The sequence below is a fragment of the Onychomys torridus genome, chromosome 8 (assembly GCF_903995425.1).
Source record: "Onychomys torridus chromosome 8, mOncTor1.1, whole genome shotgun sequence".
In the NCBI taxonomy this organism is placed as follows: domain Eukaryota; kingdom Metazoa; phylum Chordata; class Mammalia; order Rodentia; family Cricetidae; genus Onychomys; species Onychomys torridus.
The window spans coordinates 85,841,656-85,860,177 of NC_050450.1; the positions used below are offsets into that span (position 1 = coordinate 85,841,656).

At 56.0% G+C, this 18,522-nt stretch overlaps 2 protein-coding genes across 6 annotated transcripts; one reads left to right on the forward strand and one right to left on the reverse strand.

Annotated features, from left to right (window-relative positions):
- The first annotated feature begins 1,597 nt into the window (after positions 1-1,597).
- Positions 1,598-5,093, forward strand: Cisd3 (CDGSH iron sulfur domain 3). Its single transcript, XM_036195530.1, is given in 5 exon segments — positions 1,598-1,853; positions 1,856-1,893; positions 1,895-2,281; positions 2,571-2,690; positions 4,720-5,093. Coding segments are annotated over 5 exon segments (966 nt in total). The 5' UTR covers positions 1,598-1,612; the 3' UTR covers positions 4,900-5,093.
- A 196-nt stretch (positions 5,094-5,289) lies between these two features.
- Pcgf2 (polycomb group ring finger 2) lies at positions 5,290-17,139 on the reverse strand. Of its 5 annotated transcripts, none has more exons than XM_036195527.1 (11): positions 16,923-17,139; positions 16,189-16,301; positions 9,858-10,010; positions 9,296-9,392; positions 9,060-9,115; positions 8,928-8,978; positions 8,611-8,719; positions 8,453-8,507; positions 8,267-8,362; positions 7,524-7,604; positions 5,290-6,886 (listed from the first exon to the last, which is right to left on the reverse strand). In XM_036195527.1, the coding sequence occupies exons 3-11, from the start codon at positions 9,967-9,969 to the stop codon at positions 6,515-6,517; spliced, it is 1,029 nt and encodes a 342-aa protein (XP_036051420.1). In that variant the 5' UTR covers positions 9,970-10,010; positions 16,189-16,301; positions 16,923-17,139; the 3' UTR covers positions 5,290-6,514. The 5 variants fall into 5 exon arrangements, with proteins under 5 accessions (XP_036051420.1, XP_036051418.1, XP_036051417.1 ...); XM_036195525.1 differs by lacking the exon at positions 16,923-17,139 and adding an exon at positions 16,447-16,473; XM_036195524.1 differs by lacking the exon at positions 16,923-17,139 and having other exon boundaries at positions 16,189-16,356.
- Between the last annotated feature and the right edge of the window lie 1,383 nt (positions 17,140-18,522).

The following is an 18,522-nucleotide window of genomic DNA, read 5'->3' on the forward strand; positions in this document are numbered from 1 at the left end:
CTTGATAAAGAGCTTTGGTGGGGTGAGGGGAAGGATGCAGATTTGGGGCCATCTCTGTCTGGGGGACGGGGAGGATGTGGTTTGCAGAGCGGAAGTGGAGTTTGAGAACGCATGAGTGGATCTTAATGTCACCACCCTGAGTGAGAAGCGATGAGTGAGTAATGCGTGAGGAGTCTGCGCCCACCAGGGGGGTCACGGCTAGTGGATACCAGTGCTAAAAGGGGCTCCCCTGTATTTAGGGGTCACTGGAGCTGGCTTTACAGGCTTTACAGCTCAGCCTAGGAGGGATGGGTACTCAGTGACAGCAGTGTTCAGCCTCACCTAGCCTGGTCATTCCTATCCCACTGTCCAACCTCTAAGCTGCAGCTGGTTGGCAGGCTGTCCCTGTGTGTGTGTGGTGTGTGTGTGTGTGTGTGTGTGTGTGTGTGTGTGTGTGTGTGTGTGTGATGGTGTGGTTGTGAGTGTAGGGTTGTGCCCATGGTGGGAAGGTATCTATCTATGTAGCACTAACTGTCTTAGCTCTGAGCTGACGAATCCTCTCCATAGACAATGACACTTTAAGGGTTGCCTTTAAGAAAAAAAAAAAAAATTGTATCTCCCCATCCCCTCTCCCTCATCCCAGCTTGTGGGTTTCCCCCTCAGGCTCCTGGGTCAACTGCTGCCCCTAGGTACCCTGATCTTGGGGCTGGTGACCCTTTCCCTTTCCTGTGTTGAGACCCAGGGAGTGCCCACCCTAGACTCCTAGGGAGGGCCTGGACAAGTGAGGGGAGCCCAAAGAGAGGCTAACATTTACATTTCCCTTTCCCAAACTGGTAATGCTGACAGGTTCTCAAAGACACAGGCTCCCTACTGCTTTCCATCTTAAGAGTGCAGTGGGCCAAAGGGAAGTAACAGGCAGCTGGTTCCTGGGAAGAGGTGCCCAATAGGATGGAGGTAACTTCACCCGGATCTTGGAGGAAGACTGGGCCAGGGAACCCTTCTGATCCCTCTAGCTACTTCCTCCTGGATTGCAGGTGTGTTAAAACTTCCACCAGACTACCTTGTCTTGACCTACTGAAGACTTGGGGACTGAGGGCTGCTCCCATTCTCCTGTGTTCACTTTCTCCAGCCCCACTTGGGACTGAAGACCGAACTCTGGCTCCCTCCCTTCCATCCCAGCCTGTTTCCATGTAGCGAACCCTTCCTAGGGGAGCAAGGAAGGGAAGCCACAGATTGCAAACCCAGGGGTTCATTTTTCATTCTTTCTGAAACCTTTATATCCTCAGCCCAAGAGGCAGTGTCCCCTTGCGACCTCCAAGCCTGGAATTGTGCATAGCCTGGGTCTTGTATCTTTGTATAACGGATGTTATTTGTACGAAGGGCAGTTCGTAACAGCACTTGTTCTTTTAATAAAAGAATGTTTTACTAAAAAAAAAAAAAAAAAAAAAAAAAAAAAAAATGGAAATCCAAAGAGACCTTGCTTTGTCTGGCTTCACTGAAGGGAGGGAGATGGGCTGCCACCTCTGGGGGCCTGTGGGAGGGGGGACAGGATATGTATGGCCAATGACCCTTTTTCAAGTACTTGGAGGAGCAGTTCAAACCGGAAGTCACAGACTACGCGGTGCAGGTGAAGATGCGGACAGCGGAGCTCCGCTGGCTGATCCGTCCCCACCCCGCGTGCGCTTTTGACACACTCACTGCCGTGGACTCCTCAGGGCCAGGGCGGCACCTGCCGGCTCCGGGGCGGCTCTGCCTGCCCTTCTTCCTGCGCGGGGCCGGCCGGGCGGCCTCTTCCGGGAGGAGTAGCGGGGGCGGAGCGGAGAGGGTGGCGACCCGGACGCGGCCATGCGCAGAGCGGCCCTGCGCGGCGTGGGGACGAGCCTGCACGCTGTGGTCATGCGCGGAGCCTCGGTTGAGCGTCCTCTCTCTGGTGACCCCGGGCCGTTCAGCCCCGCCTCCCCCGGCCAGGACCAGACCCCGCCCCTCGGCCGTGCGTCCCCGCGGCCGTGCGTCCCCGCGGCCGTGCGTCCCCTCGGCCGTGCGTCCCCGCGGCCGTGCGTCCCCTCGGGGCAGTTCTTTTGCCTGTGGGAGCATCGGGTGGATGCCAAGACCCGCCTCTGCTGCGACCCTTTTCCCAACCCCTTTGTCGCTCTCACGACCCCTTAGCCTGTGGTCTTTTCCTTCCCAGATGGGCTTCCGGCGTCCTCCCTTCTCCACTGATTTTATTTTTCTATTTCCAAATCACATCTGCCGGCCTGCCTTGTGGAAGCTGTGCCAGAGGCGGGAAATCTCCTCTTGGCTGGTGAGTACACCGAATGCCGCCTTCTCTCAGCAGAAGTGATGAGTCCCATCATTTCCCCTGATTTCAGGGCTACATCGAAGACAGCGACAGGGGACACCCCTGCTCCCAGCAGGCTCTAGGAAAAGTTTTGTGGAGCAGAGGGCAAGGAGCCAGGCTTCAGGACGGAGGCGAGGACAGCCATTTGATAAGCCCATTCCTGGGGTTTGAAGAAAGTAGCAGGGATCATGCAAACTTACAGTACTTCCAAGGCTGGGGATGACCCTGAGCCTCTTATCTTCCCTGGCCATAGGCCCGATGGTTCCCCAAAGACCCAGCCAAGCCCGTGGTGGCACAGAAAACACCTATCAGGTTGGAGCTTGTTGCCGGGAAAACCTACAGATGGTGTGTATGTGGCCGAAGCAAGAAGCAAGTAAGTTATTCCTGTGGTCTTTCACTTGGATGCGACACAGTTCTATAGTCCTACCACCCTGAACAAGCCTGACCTCAGAAGCTAAGCAGGGTTAGACCTCGTTATTTCTTGGATGGGAGATGCAACACACACACACACACACACACACACACACACACACACACACACATCTCCACCCCCACCCCCACTTGGAGTCAGCATGGTCTATCCTGGGAACTTTCAGCCTAGCCATATTTCCTTTCTTTCTGTATATACCCGAGATACAATGTGGGGGCCAGTGTGTCCCATTATGTCCCTTCCAGGAAGCGTTCAAAGCAGAGGCGTGGAAGATGGCCCTTCAGTAACTGCCTGCTGTAACTGGCTTCTCTCCTTGTAGCCCTCCCTCCCTCTGCACCTCTGTTCTCCAGCTCCTGGGCACCAAGGACTTGTCTTTCTCCCTCCTCCTCATAGGCTGCATCTCTGCCCATGTGCCAGGCTTTGGCCCTCACAGCTGGGAAGATTCTGCCCTGTCTTCCCCAGTGGATGTGACTTCTGTTTGCCTGGTGCCTTTTAATGCCATCCTGCATTGTAGCAGGAGCCTCTCTCTCTCTGGAGAACTCTGCACTGTTCTCCATGCTGGGTGACTGGGATGAGAAACCCAGATGCCAAGGCTTACTTTACCATAGATTTGTTGTGTGGCCTTTGAACAGATATTCCAGAGGGTGGGGCAGTTTCAAGGGCCTGCCAGCCAGAGGACTGGGGTGGGGTAGGTGCCATGCCCTTTAGGCAGGGTGCTGTCTGTCTCCTCCATTTCTGCCTCTAACAAAACCTCTCCCGCTTTGGGCCTCGGTCTTCATCATCTTGCTTTGAAGGCGTCTTGGGAAGGACATGGTACACACATTAATAGTGCTACTCCAGGCAGGCAGGTTGTCACAGACACACCCTTGCTGTTTTCTGGACCCAAGCAAGACTGACCCCACTGTGGAAAGGTACTGGGACTGCTGGGCTCTCTCTCACCCTGGTGACCATTGAGAAGAACGTCCACGTTCATGAGTCAGTGGGGATTCACTCAGCCCTTAACAAAACAAAATAAAACTGAGGGTTGTGGCTCTAGCTCAGTTGATAGAATGTTTGTTGTGCACTGTGCACGGAAGCCCCTGGAGTCTGTCCCCAGCACGGAATAAACAGGGTGTTGTTGGGGTTCACAGAGGTTTCCTAGTGAGATCTGAGCTTGCTTTACCCAGCAGGGCTGCATTAGAAGATTGCTTAACCACAAGCATGGTTACTAGGTGACTGGAAGGGTCTGCACTTGGCTGTGCTAGGGGGTGGGGGGAGGCCTTTGGCTCCACCCCTTGGCATTTCTATAAATGGCCCTTTCAAAGAGACAGAAGGGGTCGGTGGGTTTTGATCTAGGCCCTCCCGAGGCTATCCTGTGTTTCTGTCTCTCTCCCTCTATATTTCTATCTAAATATTTCTCACTTCTTCCTCCTCAAGAGTACCAGGGGGTAAAAGTGGGAGCAGGTCTCCCATAGGGTGTGATGACACACACCTGTAGTCCTAGCACTTGGAAGGCAGAGGCAGGAGGATAGGAGTTCAAAGGTCATCTTCCTTCAGGTAATATAGCCTGTTCAAGGTAGGCCTCCGTTACATGAGAATTTATCTAAAAACAAAAGAATGGGGCTGCTAACGCTCAGTAGTTGGAGACACTAGTCATACCACCCCCGTGACGACCCCCCCCCACAGGGTAGGATAAAACCAACTCCGCACAGTTGCCCCATGACTTCTGTGTGAGCGAGCACGCACGCACACCAAATTTTAAAGTGTAAGAGACAACAAAAAACTCCAACCTTGTTTGTGTTAACATTGCCTCTCACTGAGGCCCTGTTCCTCCTGCAAACTGTCCTGGCCTTCTGGGTTTCCCACAGGTGAACACTGAGGAATACTTGTAATACCTGTACAGTGACCATTCCCGTGACCCTCAGATGCAGGGCTGGGGAGAATAACTGGTCAACTCTCCCCCCACCCACCCCTCTTCTTTCTCTCCCATCAGCCCTTCTGCGACGGCTCCCACTTTTTCCAGCACACTGGCCTTTGGCCACTCAAGTTCAAGGCCCAAGAGACCCGCACAGTGGCCCTATGTACCTGCAAGGCCACCCAGCGTCCTCCTTACTGCGATGGTACCCACAAGAGTGAGCAGGTACAGAAGGCGGAAGTGGGCTCCCCACTCTGAGGAGTACTATGGCTCCCCGCCTCCGGCAGCCTTCCCCCCTGTGAAGCCAACAGTGCCACAGAAGGGAACATCCGAAGACCAAGTTGTTAGCAGCTGTTCCCTGAAGAACCTGTAGTCTCCTGTTGTACAGTTGAGAGCAGGCCCCTGGTTCAGCACCTGGTAAACTGTCACTATAAACAATGCGACCCACCCTCTCTCTGAGTGTCCCTGTGGTCACCGGCAAGGCTCACAGTGCCTCCTGCTAGAGTTGGATCTGTGGAGGCAGAGGGTATCCGTGGCCAAAGTGGAGCAGTTCAGATCCGCTCCAGTCAGCTTGGTAGGGCCAGGGAGCACTTCCTCTCTCCCTCCCTCCTCCTCCTCCTCCCTCTGCCCCAAAGAATGACAGGCTCAGGAGAGTATGCAGCATTTATTACAAAACCAAGAGATACAAACGACCAGCTGAGGAGAGTACAGTCACAGAACCTCAGACTCAGGACATGGTGCAAACAGACCCATGGCCTCAGGACCTCACATACCTGAGCCCATACCCTGGTCCTCCCCCTCCCCCTGCCCCCCGCCCCCGTCCATCTATGTACACTTGAGGAAAACCAGGTAGGCAAGGTCTGCCCCTAACAGGTGGTCCACTAGGTAGAGTCGGGGTAGCTTACACTTTATTTTCTTGTGCTTCTGCATGCCTGAGCCTTGTCCCTGCTCGGCCTCAGCTAGGAGAGCTGTTGGCCTGGGGCAGAACTGAAGTCTGTGCTTGTCTGGGGTTACCCATCCTAACCCTCCACTCTAGGCCCCCAGCGAGTGTCACCTCTGTCTTGCTAGGATGAGTTCCTGGGTCAGGGTAGGGCAGGAGGAAGGTCACACATAGACTTTGCAGGGCTGGCTGGGGTCTCCCCATAGCCTGAACCTCCTCTTCCACAAAGGTAAATGATGCAAAGGCCACACACAGGAAAGAGGAAAAAAAGGAAAGAGGGCGGATATAAAAAGGTAGAGCTGTCAATTCTTTGCACAAGGTTCCTACTGCCCAAAGAGGTGAGGGAGATGTTCTCTCCATGGCCACCCCACCCTCACAGCCAAGGGGCAAGCCACACTTGTCAAAGGCACTGTCTCGGCAATCTCCGGACATTCAACAGTGGGGCTCAGAGACGGGTGGGGTGGGGAGCGGTGGAGATGGACCCCATATCTAGTCAGCTAGCAGGCCCACTCTGTCTGCCCTGGGAAGCAGAGGGAACACAGGAGAGGGCCTTGGTACTTTCCAGTGGCCCCCTAAGACTACCAGGTATCCCCCCAGAGGAGCAGAGCAAACTACAGAAGGCCCCCTAGACAGACACACACACACACACACACACACACACACACACACACACACACACACACACACACGAATTTGTTTCCTGTGGCATTTAAATTAATCTGGTTGGTCCATAGAAAATAAGTATGTATATTTGGTTTTTCCTATGTACATATATATATTTATATATATAGATAGATAGATTTATTTATAAAACCCACCTCCCACTCTGAAGATGGGAGGAACCAGGGAAAGTCAAAGGTGGAAAAAGGGGCCCAGAAAAAGTAGAAGGGAGGGGAGAGGTGGCTGCTGAGGGAGAGGGTCCCTTTCCTCAAGTTAAGGGGGGCAAGGAGCTCCGTTAACAGTCATCTTGCGCCCCCTGCTGGTGGAGGATGGCGTCTGCAGGCAGTTCGAAGTGCCCCCGTTGGTAGCAGCGGTGGTCCCACTGGCAGTCGAAGGTGGAGTGGGGGAGGTAGGGTGGGTGGCTGGGGGGCCGTGGGAGCTGGGAGAGCCATGGGAGGGGGTTGCAGGGCTGGGCAAGGAGGAGGAGGTGGCCGGAAGGGTGGCAGGGCTGGGAGCCTTGTCGCTGACTGACTCACACTCGGATGCTCCGCTGGTGTTGGTGCCCTCTGAAGGAGTGGGCACTGTGGGCAGGGTGAGCCGCTTGCAGGCTGGCTGGACACGGTACTTAAGGGGGAGAGGTCCATTCTGTGGTGGAAGGGAAGAGGCCACCAATAAGAAAAGAATAAGTGTCAGCAGAAAGACCCACCAGGGGCCACCCCATCCCTGCACCCAACCAGGAGCAAAGGGATGGTCTGAGCCTTGAAGAGGAGAGGGCCTGCCGAGGGAAGAGTCAGACAAGCCAAACAGCCAAACAGACACAGAGCCAGTGAAGAAAGGGTATAAGAGATGGAGGCGGCGGGGTCGAGAGTGAGGGTGGGCTGTAAGACCCCACAGGATGCAGGAGGCATCATACACCACAGTGGCCACCCTTACTGCTGGCCCCTCTCTGGGTGGTAATAGCCAGGAGGGCATCAGCAAGAGATATGTGGTAGGTACGCCAGTAATCTCAGCCTTCAGGGGGCTGAGGCAGGAGGATTGCTGTGAATTCAAGGCCAGCCTGGATCTCATACCAAGTTTGAGGCCAGCCAGGGAGAGACCCTAGGTCAAAACAAGAAAAGAAATGGCCTAGAGCTGACCTGGTATGATGAGCCACCAGGGCCAGGCCTGGCTCCAGAGACAAGGGGTGTCTCATGTCACTGCCGTGGCCACGGACCATGCCAGGCCCAGTAGGACCTCCTCCCCGGGACTGCCCCCATCTTGTACCACCTGCTCCCAGGCTCACCCTCCGCCAGGGGTAGATGTAGGCAATGTCCATGAGAGTGTAATACTCCTTCAGGGGTTCATCTTCATAGAGGATCTCCACCTGCAGGGAAGAGGTGACATCATGAGGCCTGACTGTTGTGCCCGACTGCCAGGGCTGGGAGTCTCGGAGGCTGAGCGTGAGCGGAAATGAAAGATGGATTGCAGGAGACCCTTCCCTACTGTAGACATGACTTCCCTTCCAGAATTGTCCCAAGTCCCCCAACCTGCTGATGGGGAGGGGTCAAGCCTCTCGCTAGGTCTCTAGAGAGCCAACAAGGCCCAGGCCCCTTAGGGAACCACAGGAGCAGCTCTGATACCATCATCCCTGCATCTGACCTCACTGGTGAATGAAACAATGCCTACTGTCTCCCTACCCCAAGTGTAGGCTAAGTGAAGCCTTTGCAGGAGCAGCATCTAGGAGCTTGTCAAAGAAGCAGGGTCAACCGAATCAGACCCACAAGGGAGCCTGTGTTGCTGTGTTCAACAGGGCTAGCCGGTCTGGGTCCTAGAGCCCCCTGGCACTCTTGAAGGCCTGACACTTTTTGCACGCATACCTCCCTGGTCTTGGGCCTTTTGCACACCAGCTACAACAATTAGACTGTCGTATGCTGAACAGTTGGGCTAGCCTGCCTGTTCCTGCAGGTCCAGCTATAGAACTACATGATACCCATCAACCAGACACACTGACAGCCCCCTGATGTCTGAGATGGCACAGGCATTCACCTTGTATTTGCTGGGTACATCCATTTTGTTGCGGAGGAACTTTGCGAGGTGCATGACCGTCATGGCTGCTGGGCATCGCAGGAAACGCACGCCTGTCTGTGGGGGAAGAGGTCCCAGTGAGAAGGCCTATCCCAGGGCACTCTCTCTCCGCTCACAGCTCACTCCTGGGAAGGCCCTAGGACTCACCTTCTCCTTGTCCCCATCCCCATCCTCCATGAGGCTCTTCTTCTCCTCTCGGTCCCTGGAGGAGAGAGAAGGGAAAGATGGAGGAGTTGCTGGACCAAATCTGACGGGGTCTTGGAGGACGAGCCAGGGTGGAAAAAAAAGGATTAGGTTGAACTTGCCTGACTCCTTCGTAGAACTCAATGGAAAGGCTGACAATCTCATCATCGCCCAGAGCCCCCTTCTCCTGCTCTAGGACCTCGCCACGGTCCTCGTTGGAGCCATTGGGGACTGTAGAGGGAGACAGCTCAGAGGGGTTGGTCAGAGATAGAGCAAGGGGCTGAGGACCTAGGGAATGGGAGCGGGTGGCTCAGAGGCTGAGCCCCACCCCCTCTGCACAACACTCTCTAGCAGGGAGGTCAGGTGGAGATGGACTCACAGCGGGGGCAGCCCTGGCTTCAGGAACCAGAACAGAACGCACCGAGGGGAAGACACTCACCCTCCGTCAGGGGGTACGCTGCATAGAAGTCCCTTCGCCGTTTCATCTCATCTAAAGGAAGGAGGCAGGCATGAGTAGGCAGCCATTGGGAAATGGGGGAGGCTAGCTGGACGGCACAGAGGCTTGTGATACCTTTAAAAAGCCCAGGCACCAACTTGTAGACAATGTCCTGGAGGGTTTTGTCTGACCTGGGAAAAGAATGGTACATAAACATTAGCAGCCATAGTACCTTCATCTCTCCAGCCAGGGATCAGCTTGGTCCCCCTTTCACAGCCAGCACCCAGGCATGCAGGTTCTCAGTCTGGTATTTCCTAGCCTATGTCAAGCTGGAAGCCACTGGGAGGCAGGGTAAGAGGACACAAGCCCACCTGATGCTCAGTAGTGGTCGTGTTTTATGGACCTGGACGTCACACATGGGGCAGTACTTGTTGGTCTCCAAGTAGCGCACGATGCAGGTTTTGCAGACTTGGGGTGCGGACAGAGAGAGGACAGTCAGAACCCCTTTCTGCCCAGGCCTTCCCTTCCCACCTTGACCCAGTAGCTCAGGGTTGCTCACATGGCACTGTGCATTCACACATCTGGCCTGTTGCGCCTTGTCCACCCTTAGGCCCTATGTCTCTGTGTGAGGCAGGATGATGTCCTGCCAAATAAAGTGTACCAAGTCCCAGGCTCCTCTGAGCCAGTCTGGTAAGACATCCCACCAGTCCTGGATCTCTTGGATCCAATCCGACAGTGACCCCCAGTCTTCAGGGGTCAAACCAGCCAGAGATACCAGGGAAAGTGGAGGTTTTTGAGGTGAACTTCTGGGCCCAGGACTACCCCCAGTTTGTCCCTTCTTAGCAGTTCCTCAGTGACCCAGTGTCTGCTCCCCAGGGCAGCAAGAGCTGTGTTCCAGTTTCCCCAAGCTGAGCACCCCTGCACTCAACTCACAGGAATGTAAGCACTCCACAATAGTGGTGGCGTCGATGAAATATCCCCCACAGAGAGCACACATGAGGTGAGGATTCAGCTCCGTGATTTTAATCCGTGTGGTCCGATGCATGATGCCAGGGCCAGGACTGAGGAGACTGGGGAAGTGTCACCCTGAGAAATAGAAAGGGGATCAGAAAGCCAGCCACCTGGGCAGTGGGGGTGCACTCCTGTAGTCCCAGCACTCGGGAGGCAGAGCCAGGCGGATTGTGAGTTCGAGGCCAGCCTGGTCTACAGAGTGAGCTCCAGGAAAGGCTCAAAGCTACACAGAGAAACTGTGTCTCAAAACAAAACAAACAAACAAAAAAGAAGCCCAGCCACCCTAAGCCGCTTCCTCACATTGCTTCAATCAACAGCTTTCCTGAGCCGAGCCCCCCCCCCCCTTGTTTTTCTGTCTCAGATGTGGAACCAGGCACATGTCTGAGGCTGGCTGTCTCGGGGCCTCCCTCGAAGTGTTCACTGGGTGTTGGAGGCACAGGAGGTTTCTCCCACTTTGAGAAACAAGGCTGTGTACCATCTCAGAAGCATCAAGAAGACTGAGGTCAGACCATAAGAAACACTAACCAACTCTTGAAGATGGATGTGGGAGGGCAGGAAAATGGAAGATCTTCCTGGTAGCTGTGTGGTGATGGCATGGCACGCCTTTAATCCCAGCACTCAGGAGGCAGAGACAGGCGGATCTCTGTGAGTTCGAGGCCAGCCTGGTCTACAGAGAGTTCCAGGAAAGGCGCAAAGCTACACAGAGAACCCCTGACTTGAAACTTCTCCCACCCCCCAGAAAAGATCTTCCTGGGACACGTGGGCCTATGAGAAGGCTCACCATACCTGGTGCTTGCAACCAAGCCTAGTGAGCCACATGATGGAAAGAGAGGAAAAAAACCCCAAATAGCTGCAAGTTGTCCTTTACATACATACACACACACACACACACACACACACACACACACACACTAAATGTAATAAATTTTGCTGGGCGGTGGTGGCGCACGCCTTGAATCCCAGCACTCGGGGGGAGGCAGAGGCAGGCGGATCTCTGAGAGTTCAAGGCCAGCCTGGTCTACAGAGTGAGTTCCAGGAAAGGCGCAAAGCTACACAGAGAAACCCTGTCTCGGGAAAAAAAAAATTAACAATATTCCCAATTTCAACCCACCTCCATTCAAGTTGTCAAATATTTACCGAGTACTAACAGCTATGAGAAATCGTCCAGACAACTCAGTTCACAGACCAAAATGAAGACTAAATTATCGCTTCCCCATCAGTGAGATTCGTCATGGGGAAGCTTCTTGAGAGGTACTAGGTCACAGGCCTATCACTTGTCCTTTTGGCTGGATCCCTCCTAGTCCTCAGAGCACTCCCTCCTCTAACATCCCTGGACACATACAGCTAGCTCCTTGAATGTCTACCATGCGCTGACCCTTTGGCCTTCCGGCTGAGAACCCTAAGGCTGGTTTTCATTATGTCCCATGTTAGGAAGAAGCTGTAGGCCCAGCCTGGCACTGGATTCTACAGGTAGTGTAAGAGCCTGGCAAAAAGACCTTTACTGCACTGTGGTGAGAACCACTCCATGGTGCCCCCACCCCCAAAGCACACTAAGTGCTCTCCAGTGTGCTCGTGGTCCAGGAACCCACTTTCATGAACACACAGAATGGCTTCATGTGCCACTGGGATCCCACCACACCCCAACCTGGTGACTTCTGCCACCTGTTCACAGGCTACCCACCAGCAAACCACAGGCTCCCCTAGACACCTGCCAACACTGGGCAGAGAGCGTTCTCTGTCCCCAGCTCTCCAATGCACCTGGCCAGACCCTAGCAGGCCAAGGTCATTTCAAAGCTGACTCTGGCTCTGGACTGGAGGAGGCTGCCTCTTTCCTCCTCTCCCAGAGCAAAAGCCCAGGAGCCGGGCTTGAGAGGCTGGCCAAGCCCCAACCGCGCCTTTACAACATACAACCTTTCTTTTCCAGAAAGATTTCTAAAGCCACCACACGGGCTTTTCTAGGACAAGAAATTCACAGCCAGGATCAGCAGTTTCTATAGAGACCCCAGGATGAGCCTGGCCAGGACCCAAACAGCCAATAAGGCCCCAGGGCACCTGGCCAGAGACTGGGGTAGATGGAGAGACACAAAGGCCACACTTGGGACAGACACCGAGTTGCAGAAAAGAAAGACTGAACAAGACAGCCAGAGGCGGCCACCCCTGGCCTGCAAACCCGGCCTGCAAAGATTCTGCCCCTATAGGTGGCCCTAGCTGGTCCTCCCTGCAGGGGCCCCCCTTCACAATTTCAAAGAGGCTGCTGGCTACTCTACTGTTTAGTTGTTTCCATGGTAACATAGTCCCTGGCTAGAAGCCCAAATATTATTACAACCATCCAGAGGATAGAACAAACTCCAAGTGGCTGTCTCTTTGAGTGTGGGTAATAGCCACTGTGTGTACGTGCTGTCTGGGCTTCCAACGGTACTTCATGTGACTGCTTGCCTTGTGCGTGTCTGTGTCCAGAGACACACCGAGACAGAAGTAAATTGTATCAGAGTAGGATCCAGCCGGGCAATCTAGGCTGCAAGGGTAAGTACCCCCCCACACCTGGTACACATATGCAAAACACACACACACACACACACACACACACACACACACACACACACACACGCTCTTCACACTGCCTCAGGCATTTCAGTCACAGGTTCACTTTCTTTCCAAATGGATAGATACCGGTCTCTAAGAAGCCACAGGAGCCCCACTCAGCCCATCAATTTTGAGGTTTCATACAAGAGCAACCCCCAGGTCCCCTTCTGGGCTCAGAGTAGTAAGGGAAGGAGATGCCACAAACTGAAAAGCTCCTTGTCTCCTCTGGGAGCAGAGAGCCTCCCTGTTCCCCATCCTCATCCCTAGGGGCCTCAGAAAGCCATTGCTAGTGCTGGGGGTGGGGAGAGGCACTGATTGGCTCCCCACCTGATTGCCATGGTTACCTGCAGGGCCCTGTCAGCCAGCAGGTGCCAAGAGTATCTGTAAACAGGAGATCCAAGTCTCCAGAGCATCCGCTCCCCATTTCCCTGCCCAGGATCAGGACCTGGGTTCCATCCTCCACACACAGGGGGCTGTGGTGCTGGGGGACCAAGAGGGACAAAGAGGGACAAGGAATGATGCACCATGTCACCCTGGAGGGGACAGCGGGAGAGACAAAGGGCCTGGCGATGAAAAAGTGAAAGACACAGGTGCCAAGAAGCAGGAAAGGGGCGGAGGCCATTTGGAACTGGTCTCACTGGACCTGGGGAAGAGGCCAGAACCAACTACATCCCTCCAACCCCCGCCTCCGTCTTTATCTGAAGTCTGGATCTCTGCTCTCCCTGGCCCAGCTCCTGTCTCCCAGTGGCCCCAGGCAGGAAAGGGGCTCGGTCAGCACCTGCATCCAGTCCCTTGCTCACCTGTATCTGTATCTCTCCCCATGCTCCCAGCCCCCTGCTGACAGACATCTCACATCTCTTCAGTGAACCAGACTTCCTTCTCTCCTGCAGGTGCTGGCCTCTGACAACACAGAGGGTCCTGCTGCTCCCGGGGACACGAGCCACACAGCCTTGCTTGTCCACAAAATCAAATCAAGGCCCAGGCCCTGAGAGGTCATTCAAGGTCACATCCTAGCCCTTGACTAGCAGAGGTCGATGTGATCTTTGAAAGCATGTTATGCAGGCTTCTCATTTTACAGATGAAAAGCTTAGGTATGACTTGTCCAAGGTCACACAGAAAAACAGGGGCAATGCTCGGACAAGTATCTGCCTGCCTCCTGTTCTAACGCTTTTCGTATGCTGGTTCCCAGTGGGTGCTTCTTCCTCAGCTGAAGTGCTGAGCTGGTGAGTAGAAGGGCAGGAAGCTCACACATGGACTTGCTGAAAGGGAGGCAAAAGCTAATGCCTACACCACTTCCACCGTGTAGATGGGGAAACTGAGGCACCATGGAACCAGAGTGAGCCAGAGTCTAGTGTGTAGACACGAATTTCTAGCATTTGTTCCCGGGCCAGCTTCACAGACCAAACTGTGCAAACCTCATGTGTTTACATGTGGGCCAGAGCATTCTGCACTAGGACACTGTGAATCTCTCATCTCATCTTTTCCTAACCTTTGACACTGGAAAAAAGCTGGAAGCCTGCCCTACCCACCACTCAGCTCCTGAAGATAAAATTTAAAAAACAAAACAAAACTAAACCAAAAACCCAAAGAATATACTCAAGGCAACACTGCATGACACACAGATCCAGAGCCAGACACACCCCCTTCATCTCTCACATTTACAGCGCCCAGAGCCAGATAAGGGTGGTCACACACAAGACACACAGTCACTCGGCCAGACACACACCACCACCACCACCACCACCACATGCACAGCTAGACTGGAGCCAGGCTCCCACTCCACAGATGTAGAAACGATTCCCACCTACCCCATCACATCCTGCCTGAAGCCGGAACCACCAAGATTAACCTTCTATGAACCCTGGCCTTCTCTGGGTAAATTATAATTTAAGTCTTCCAGCAACAAAGGCAGCTCCCCGCCCCCCAGCCCGGCTCTGGGGCCAGAGGCTGGAGGACTACAGTCGACATCTGACCTGTACAATATGTAACCTCTTCCACTTCAGGCTCCCTCCGTTCCCATGGCAACAGCCCCATCAACCAGACCTCAGGGAGCCCTCTTCCCTCCTCCCTGCTCTCACCTCCCAATACTTCAACTTGAACAGAATCAGGCGACAGCCGGACTGGATCGTGGAGTCTGTTTCCTGCTCCCATTCTGAACACAGCTAGCTCTAAGTGCACAAGCCCCAGCCTTAAACCAGGGGAACCCCTGGGAAAACCTCTCCACCAAAACGCTGCAACAGAGCTGGCTTTATGCTCCTCCGATTACAGTAATAACACCTTGGAGCTGGGATAGGGATGTGTGTCGGCGGGGGTGGGGGATGGGGGGTGTTGTCATGAGTTTCAGGAACAGTACAACTGCAAGAAGTCTAGAGCGGGAGGCCCAGGGCTGTGCGAGCTGGCTAGGAGAAGCCCCTCCCTCGGAGAGAGGGAGCCCAAGAGAGACCGAGGCAGCATGGGGGATGGCGGGAGCAAGGCTGGGGGCTCCGAGAGACAAAAGACTCTGGGAAAACTCGAGGTAACACCTGTATATACTTAAAACATTTACATTCACACATACATACCCTCCTCCTCGCTCGAGCCAAGCTGAGCAATTTTGGGTAGACCCAGGGAGTAGAGGAGGGGAAGGAGGGGGTTGCCTAGACGCCCCTGGGAGACAGAAAGGGCGCGGGGTGTCCGCGGGCCAAGGGTTCCCCAGCTTTCAGGGCTAGCCGCGCCAGGGCTCGGAGAAGAAAGAGTAGCCGCTTCCATTTGCCCTCCCCTCCCCATGGAAAAAGGGCCAGCTCGTCAGACCCCTTGGCCACTCCTGGTGAAGGAGAAAGCACGCTAAACCTCCCCGCGCTCCCAGTCTACCCCCTCCACGCGTGCTTCCCCCGGAGCCCGGGTCAAAGGATCAGGCACCCCAGTGACCGAGTGGCCACTCCCTCCTTCCCTAGAGCCAAACTTCGGTGGGGCCCGGGGAGGGAGGTAGAGGAAAAGCTCTGCCGAGGTGGTTCGGGGAGGGGGCGGGGCGCCTCGCACCGGGACTGGGGAAAGGGACCTCTGGGGGAGGTGCCCGGGATCCGGACCCCAGCAGTTAGGGCGCCCTCCCCCGGCCTCGCAGCCTCCAGAAAGCCAAGTCCCCTTCCTCCGGGCCTCAAGTCCTCGCGCGTCTACCACGCTCACTGCCCACGCGAGAGAGGCGACCCTTGCCCGACTCGAAGGGGGGGCTGATGGGCCAGAGCCCCAGTCTGTTCCGGCTGGTGGAGACACTGGGGTGGGGGGCGACACCCACCCTGGCGTGTGTCCCCAAAGCCCTCGTGGCCGCCCGGACCCTCCCCCTCGATACCTCGCGAACAGGGTCTTAGCAGGGGGACTGCTGCACAAAGAGGAGGTGGTCGAGGGAGACGCCAGATCGTTAAGAGGGGGGATCCACTTCGGCCATCTTGGAAGGGAGGGAAGGGGAAAAAAAAAAAAGAGAGAGAGAGAGCGAGACCGGGAACGGGAGAAAGAAAGGCGGACGGGGCGAGCTTGGACAGCGGCTGGCAGGGCGGGAAGGGGACGCGATCGGCAGGCCAGGCCGGGGCGCTCGGCTCCCACTGGGGTCTGCGGGGAAAGGTGGACCGGCCCGGGTCGCCAGCCCCAGACGCTGACGAGGTAGCAAGGGTGCAGGCGCGAGTCGGCGTCCGCTTACCTGGCTTCGGGGTCCGGTGGGTCTCGGGGAGGGGGGGATGGGAGGGAGGGAGGGAAGGGAGGGGAGGGGGGCCACAGCCCTGTCGCTCGCTCGGCCGGCGGGAGGGGAGAAACCTAGGGTAAGAAAGGAGTTTGTAAGAGCAGCTTGGGGTGGGAGGGAGAGTGGGGAGGGGAGGGGACGAGAGGGGAGGGGAGGGGCGGGGGGGCGACAAAATGGCTTTTTTCCTCCAGACAAGAGTAGGTCCCGCCCACTACTCACCCACGTGACCTCATTCCTTCAGGATGTTTGCAGAGAGGGAAAGAGGAGGGGGAGAGGCTAGCTCAGCTGCTCCCCACTGCCGTGCTCTGGGCTTCCCCCAAACCCGAGACCCCCCTCTCATCCAAAGAGACCCCTTGAACCCAGAGGAGAGATCCTGTTGTGTTACCTGCGGCCACGATACCTTCTCCTCCTCCTCCTAAATTAAGTGTGCCCCCCCCCCCACACACACACACCGACCCTGCGATCCCTACTCTAGCTGGGGAGCTTGGAAAATGGTGAGATGCAGACTGGGCGGAAATGTGTCTCGCAGCACCCGCTGCCTGGCCGCCACCGAAGGGCGCTGGGGCGGGGGACACGGCGCCGCCGGCCACGCGTCCGAGCGAGGTTTCGCTCGCTTCTGCTGACATTCCCCCGAGATTCCTAAGTGCGTGTGTGACCCGGAGCGTGGCCCCCCTTCGCCCCGGGGGACGCCGCACCTCCCCAGGAGCGCACGGTGGCCGCGGGGCTTGGCTGTGGCCGAGGCTGGCGCGCTCGGCGTGCTCCGGCGGAGAAGAATGGAGCGCAATCCGGGGCGGGGAGAGCAGCCCGAGACACGAATTCGGGCGCCGGGCCAGAGACACAATAACTAGCCGAATTCGCGAGGCCCGGGCGCAATGGGAAGCGAGGAGTCGAGAGAGGACGCGCGCCTTTCCGCCGCCCGTGCGCCTCCCTGGCCGCCGCGGAGGAGCCGGCGAGCGCGAAGGCGGCCCGTGTCAGCCGACTCCGACAGTCACCCTCGGCTCCACCCCAGCGCTTGCCCTCGGGTCCCCAGCGGCCCCGGCACCAGGCAGGGGAGGAAGGAGAGCTGGAAGAGACGGCGCCGAGGCAGCGAATCGATTCTGCGTTACCACGAGAACCGTGGGCCTCATTAGGTCGCTCGATTTCGCTTATTCGTTACTTCTGATCTTTAGGGGGTGGCCACTGTGACTTTCCCTCCAGAGAGCTCGATTATCCGGCCTGAAATGCCTTTAAGCGCCAGCACGGTAGGTTGGCTGGAGCAGGGAATGAATCTTTGTGGAGCTTCGGAGCGCCCGCCTCCTCTCCTTGTCCCAAGCCCAAAGCAGCCCCGAAGTTGGGGCTCCCCGGACTGAGTGCTTTACACACTGGCTGGCTTAGCAGGAGCCCTGTGGACGCTGGCCGTCCAGTGACCCCTCCGGTTTCAGCCCTCAGCCCGCGCTGGCCGAATGAGGGTGGAGAGGGAGGGGCGGGAGAAATGTCCGCCTAGAGCGGGGTGATCCCATCGCGAGCGGGAGAGGCCCCCGGAGAATCGGTCACCTGCTTCCCAGTCGGGTACCACCAGCTCGCAAGCTACCGTGGAAAGGGGGCTCGAGTTAGACACGCCCACTGTCATCAGGGCATCTCGGCATCTTGGACTCTGCTGTGGCGAGCACAAGTGCCCAGCACGAAGGGTACCGCCACAGGGACCCCGTCTCTGCCATTCTCTCACTACAAGTCCCTGAACAAGAGAAACCTGAAGGGGCGTCGGAAATTTCGGTGCCATCAAACGCTGGCACACCCAGGAAGGTCTGGCTGCCCCTGGCTACCTTGCTTATTAAATGAATATCCATTTACTCCCCAAGCAGCTCTTAAGTTCCAGTCCGGAGTAAACCGCTGGAGAGTAGAGCACGCCCAAGACCCACTGCCCACTAAAACTTCAATAAATCATCTATGCTGGGACACAGTTAGCGTCTCTGGTTTATCAGGAGAATCAACCCACATCTGGAGTTCTCTGGTCTTTCTGTCTTTATTCTATTAGCTGTGGAGAAGCATCTGACACATGCCAATGTCAAGTATTGCTTTAGGCAGCGCAGGTAGGAGGGCATGCCTGAAAAACCCTTCTCCTCCCGCCTCTTGAAGCGCCAGGTGGTCCTCTAGGCTTGTGCACATGGGTGTGCACACATCAGAGAGGGAGTCCAGAAGAGAGTTCCTTTGAGCCAAACGTCAAGAGAACAGATTGAAAGAGTCCTTGCACATTCTCCTCAAGGAAGGTAGAGGCTTCCTGCCCACCAACACCAGTGCACCTATGCAAACGTGAAG

Excerpts from the sequence above, each read along its gene's own strand:
- Pcgf2 (XM_036195527.1), bottom strand. The coding sequence starts at position 9,969 with ATGCATCGGACCACACGGATTAAAATCACGGAGCTGAATCCTCACCTC. Across the intron at positions 8,508-8,610 it reads GAGTTCTACGAAGGAGTCAG|GGACCGAGAGGAGAAGAAGA; the intron begins GCAAGTTCAACC and ends TCTCTCCTCCAG. Across the intron at positions 8,363-8,452 it reads GGGATGGGGACAAGGAGAAG|ACAGGCGTGCGTTTCCTGCG; the intron begins GTGAGTCCTAGG and ends CTTCCCCCACAG.